This window comes from Phymastichus coffea, unplaced genomic scaffold (assembly GCF_024137745.1).
Source record: "Phymastichus coffea isolate CEN01 unplaced genomic scaffold, Cenicafe_Pcof_1.1 PCOF00076, whole genome shotgun sequence".
Classification (NCBI taxonomy): domain Eukaryota; kingdom Metazoa; phylum Arthropoda; class Insecta; order Hymenoptera; family Eulophidae; genus Phymastichus; species Phymastichus coffea.
The window spans coordinates 1,343,317-1,349,027 of NW_026706887.1; the positions used below are offsets into that span (position 1 = coordinate 1,343,317).

General features: G+C 33.4%; 1 protein-coding gene across 1 annotated transcript; it reads right to left on the minus strand.

Annotated features, from left to right (window-relative positions):
• Positions 1-424: 424 nt before the first annotated feature.
• On the minus strand, positions 425-5,470 carry LOC131668254 (DNA-directed RNA polymerase II subunit RPB2). Its single transcript, XM_058942281.1, has 9 exons — positions 5,212-5,470; positions 4,638-5,066; positions 4,415-4,569; positions 4,128-4,286; positions 2,801-4,020; positions 2,497-2,719; positions 1,954-2,415; positions 1,147-1,748; positions 425-970 (listed from the first exon to the last, which is right to left on the minus strand). The coding sequence occupies exons 1-9, from the start codon at positions 5,225-5,227 to the stop codon at positions 685-687; spliced, it is 3,552 nt and encodes a 1,183-aa protein (XP_058798264.1). The 5' UTR covers positions 5,228-5,470; the 3' UTR covers positions 425-684.
• Between the last annotated feature and the right edge of the window lie 241 nt (positions 5,471-5,711).

Sequence of the window (5,711 nt, forward strand, 5' to 3'; positions counted from 1 at the left end):
ACATTTTCATCAATTGGCGTTTCTTATGTCTAGTAATAGTGATCATTATTTTGAGGAGTTGGCTATGGAAAACAGATAAATAATCCAGTGAAATAGGATTTCATAGTTCATGTAAAAAGTGTCGACTTTATTTGCTCTTCTCGTAGTCTTCTTTCAACAATACATGATATCAGTAACTGAACCAATATGTATTAATGATTTCAAGCCAAAAGGTAAGACCACTACCTCAAACTGATTATAAATTCACAGTACATATGTGTACTATAACAATAGATAAGTGTTGCAAATAATCATTTAACAGTAGTATTGTTTACTTTACTTTCACTAATACTAGTGTTTTTATGTATTGACTATTGCACACAAATATTACATTAAAAGTCAAAAACTTTTAATTTTAAGTGAAAATTTTGCCAACGTTTCCGTTTCAACTATTTTAATACAAAATACGTCTTAATATTTGAAATTTTATAAATTTGTAGGATAATCGCATGTTATAACTCACAAATACAAAAATATAATTTCATTGAATACGAGAGAAAGGTTTTAAAGCTGACCAAGAATAATGGCATATTAAAAGTTACTATAATTTCCATACATATATTTACTTTATTATCCAAATAATTTATCACTTATTACAATATCATTTTTTTCAAAATATAAATAGTCAGTAGAATCATACAAAATCTAAACAACCATAAGTCGAGGAGCAATATTCATTGCCATTAGCTCTTGGAACAGAAGTTTGGCTGCATAAGGTAACCTAACTTGAGATATTTGTGTTTTGTTTTTACATCCTTTGCATTCGAATGTATTATTTCTAAGGTTTGCAATAGCAATCAAACCGCAGAAGTTGCAAACATGGATCCGATATGGGTCAGAAACTTCAAATAAACGTTCTCGCAAAAATTGAGCAGCTCCGTGACTAATTTGACAGTCGCGTTCCATCTCTCCAAAACGTAAACCTCCATCTCTGTAAACAAATATTTAGAATTATTTTTTGTAGTATCAAAATTTAAGCACCAGTTTAATGATAATACATCGTTATTAAAATTCAAACACAATCAATTTAAAATTCATAATTAGTATGATGTATAACTGAACATAAAAAAGGAAATCTGTTTGAAAGAAATGAATTCGAGTACTAACCTAGCTCGACCCTCCATGGGTTGTCTCACTAAAATTTGCACAGGCCCTCGAGCTCTACTGTGAATTTTGTCATCTACCATGTGCTTTAGACGTTGATAATATGTAGGTCCTAAAAACACTTGTGCATTAATTTTACGACCGGTATGTCCATTGTACATGACTTCATTGCCTCGAAGCTGATATCCATACTCCATAAGAAGTGTTGAAATTTTTTGTACATTGACAGCGTCATTGAATGGAGTGGCATCACCAATTTCTCCCTTATTGGAAGATACTTTTCCTTGAATACATTCGATCAAGTGACCGATTGTCATACGTGAAGGGATAGCGTGAGGGTTAATGATAATGTCTGGAGTAAGACCTTCACATGAAAAAGGCATGTCTTCTTGGCGATATTGAATGCCGCATGTTCCTTTTTGTCCATGACGAGACGCAAATTTATCACCAATTTGTGGAATACGTACACTGCGCACACGGATCTTACAAAACTTGTAGCCATCACTGTTCAGTGTCAACATTACTTGATCTACAATTCCCGTTTCACTGTTACGAAGGAATGTAGAAGCATCACGTTTTGTGAAACGCTTGGTAGTGCTATCCAACTGCAAGATTAGTAGCAAAAAATTATAAATAATAAAAATCTTTAATAGTTGTTAATAATAGTACAGTACTATATAAAAAACATTTGTTAAAAACAATTACAGTGATACATGTATTTTTGCAATCTTAATTAAGTGTGAGTCTAATAATATTTTCTATACAAAAATATGAGGTAGCTTTTATTAAAATAAAAAAGTTTAAATATACCTCGTCATCATTTTCTTGTAAAGTCATAGTTTTTCCAATAACAACATCATCACCAGAGACTCGAATACCTGGAGCAATAATACCATCATCATCCAATTTATCATAAAGAGCATTACGCATTCCCTGACACGTTTGCCGGTTCGGTTTCTCAAACTGCTCTTCAACATCTCCCATTTTTTTAGTTTCAGAATCTTTGTAGGAACGATAAAAAACTGATCTAAAGAATCCTCGTTCAACAGCACTTGCATTAAGAATGACGCTATCTTCTTGGTTGTAACCAGTATAGCATAAAATTGCAACAATACTATTAATGCCAGCAGGCAATTCTCTGAACCTAAGATATTCCATTGATCGAGTTGTTACAAGTGGTTTGTGAGGATAATATAAGACATGAGCAAGGGTGTCCATCCGTACATGGAAATTTGTAATATAAACTCCCATGGCTTGTTTACCCATAGCACTCTGTAAATTAAATTTACTACATTAGTATTTTTTGTTAAGAATTATTATGCTGATTTTAAGTAAAGTTAATTATTTTTTTACTTGATAAGTGTTCCTAGGACTTTGGTTGTGATCAGGGAATGGAATAATGGAGGCACATACTCCTAAAATCATAGCAGGGTGAATTTCACAGTGAGTATATGTAGTACAATAAGCGTACTCTTTTTCTTGTCTCAAGTCATCAGGTGACATTGCAATCATAACTGTTTCTTCTTCAAGAGTATCAATATACTCAACTACTCCACTAGCAACGAGCTCCTGCCATCTAATAAAAAGACGTTCCATTTAAAAACTTAAAACTCTTAATAATAAGCATATTTAAAAAATTTTATAATATTCATTTTACCCGTCATTATTATAATCTCTATCTTTCAACATATCAATATGACGCTTTTTGAGTAACAATTGTTGGTTTTCAACGATCAATAACGGCCTACTAATTCTTCCAGCATCTGTATAAATTCTTATTTCTCGATCTCTGATATCTCGAATCATTGACACTTCCGATACAATGATGTCCATCTGACGTCTTAGTTTCCTCAGTGTGGCCATGAGTTGATCAGGATCTCTATGTATTCCTACCCAACACCCGTTAACGAAAATTTTCGTAGCATCAGCTATCGCGCTTGGTGCTATTTCTTCCAAATTTTCCATAGACCATTCTTCTAAGAACTCAAGAATAGGAGACGGTTGTGAACCGACACTAATATAAGCCATAAGGGCCAAATTTTTAACCAAACCAACAGCAGCACCTTCAGGGGTCTCAGCTGGACACAACATTCCCCATAGTGTGTTATGTAGCTGTCGTGGCTTAGCCAATTTACCATCACGTCCAATAGGAGAATTTACTCTCCTCAAGTGAGATAATGTTGAGGCAAAAGTTAATCTGTTCAATACCTGTGAAACTCCAGCTCGAGCTAAATGGGCTTTCTTCTGATCACCCCAATTACCTGTAGCCAATGAATACCTTAAGCCATCTGTTATAATTTTCGTTTTAATTGCAAGTTCAAGATTAAAGTCTTTTCCTTTATCTATGAACTTTTGGGCATACATTCTAACTTCTTTCATAAGATTTTTAAATAATCCTCTGAATAAGAAAGCTAGTAGAGGACCTGCCAAATCTAGACGTTTATTTCCGTAATGATCACGATCGTCTAATTCTCTACGACCCAAAGAAGCAGATAAAAGTCTGTGTACCATATAACCCAAGAAGTAAGCTTTTTTTGTTTCACAAAAATCACTGATCCCTACATGAGGTAAGGTCTCTTTTTGAAGAATTTCTCTGGCATATTTGATACGTTTTTCCTTTGTTACACCAGGTCTTGCACCACGTGTACCAATGAAATTTAATGCTACAGTTTGTTCTTGAAACACAAATGCATCATCCAAAGATGGTTTTACCATTTCCATCATTTCTGGGTCATCGAAATCGTAGATAATATGTTCCAAAATGTCACGATCTGCCACGAAACCCAAAGCACGAAATACAATCATAATTGGGATTTCTTGCCTAATGTATGGAAGAACGGCCACTATACGCTGACCAATGGCAGATTTCTTAATATTCTGTAAATAATACACTAATTATAATGAAAATAATTTGGTACACATTTATTTATTTTTAAGAAAGATAGAAATATTGAAATACACAATTATCATTATGTTTCACTTACAGCACCACTCTTAGCCATCATATTGATCCATAGTGTTGAAGTCGGTCGAGAACTGTGTTCTAGGCATGATCTTATTTCACATTTATATGCATATTTACCATCTTTCATACTAAACACATATACTGTATTTGTAGCCATTTTTTCTTGAGCAATCAATACCTGTCAAAAATAAGAAATTAAATTATAAAATATTATAAGAAATTAAATTATTCACTTCGTCATTAACACTGCAATAATACAAATTTATTAGTTAAAAATAATAAATGTTTAAAGAACAAATTATATACCTTTTCTGATCCATTAATGATGAAATAACCACCAGGATCTAGAGGACATTCGTTTAACTCTGTTAAATCTCGATCTGATAACCCAGCAAGTAAACAATATTTTGACCTCAACATGATTGGAATTTTTCCAATGAAAGTCTTTTGATGTTGAGTTTCTGTAAATCAATAAACTATGAAATCTTGTAGAAGTATTTTAGTTTAATAATTTAATTTTTTATTTTACCTGAACGTTCCTCTCTTGGATCTTTACCATCATCATCATTAAAGGTTTTTACAATTGTTTTAGTTATATCTACATACAAAGGTGCGGAATAAGTCAAATTCCTCAGTCTTGCTTCATTGGGCATCATAGGTGATGGAGCACCATCTTTTTCCCAATGAGTTGGTTTAGACAAATAAATTTGTTCAAATTTAACTAAATGCTTTACCGGTATTTCGATTTCGCCAGTAGTATGTTGAGCTTCAGCTTCTAATTCAATTTGAGGTGAATCTTCCACAATACGCTGAACAGACATTTCAATGAATTCATCGAAGCTGTCAAGTTGCTGACGCACAAGACCTTTTTCATCAAAATAGGCGTTGATAACGATCCAACAGGCTTCTTGCCATAATTTTGATGAAATCTCTTCTGCCTCCTCATTTTCATATTGATCTACGAGATAATAAGTTGCACAATAATAATTTGTGAAAATATAAATAAATAGAGGTTAAGTGAATACATAGGTTACGTTTGACAAACACTAAAAATATATATCCAAAAGCTTTCAATAAATAACTTAAAAATCACCAATATTTACCTTCGTCAGCATACATGATCAATTGCAGGTAAAATAATCCTTAGTGCTGATGCACACTTATTAACGTTGTTTTTGAGAACTTCACGTTTTTGATGAAATTCTTTTATACTGTACAGTGTTAATTGTACATGGCTACGTAAGCTTGTAGAGAAAATGTTACTATGTGGAATGACACCAATTAAGTTGGAATAATGAAAACACTTTATTTCAGCGCGACAATATTCGTGAGCTTAAATAAATTCCAGCGGCCGCAATTGCCCGCTCGAACAGATTGTTGACTGTGATGTTTTAAAGCGTTCCACGCTAAAGCGACTAGTCCGAGCGCCCCGTAGTGGCTAATCGTCGAGGCTGGAGCGACTGGAGCTAGGAGAGGAAAGAGGAGACTTGTGAATCTGACGCCCAAAAAAATTTTTTAATCATATTTTTGAGTTTTCATGAGCTAAAACGTTTTCTCCCTTTTTCCAGATTATGTCTCCGCTTGAAATTTTATTTCCGGATTT

Coding starts and splice junctions, on each gene's coding strand:
- LOC131668254 (XM_058942281.1), bottom strand. Junction 2,720..2,800: donor AGAGATTATAATAATGACGG/GTAAAATGAATA, acceptor TCTTTTTATTAG/ATGGCAGGAGCTCGTTGCTA. Junction 1,749..1,953: donor TACAAGAAAATGATGACGAG/GTATATTTAAAC, acceptor CTAATCTTGCAG/TTGGATAGCACTACCAAGCG.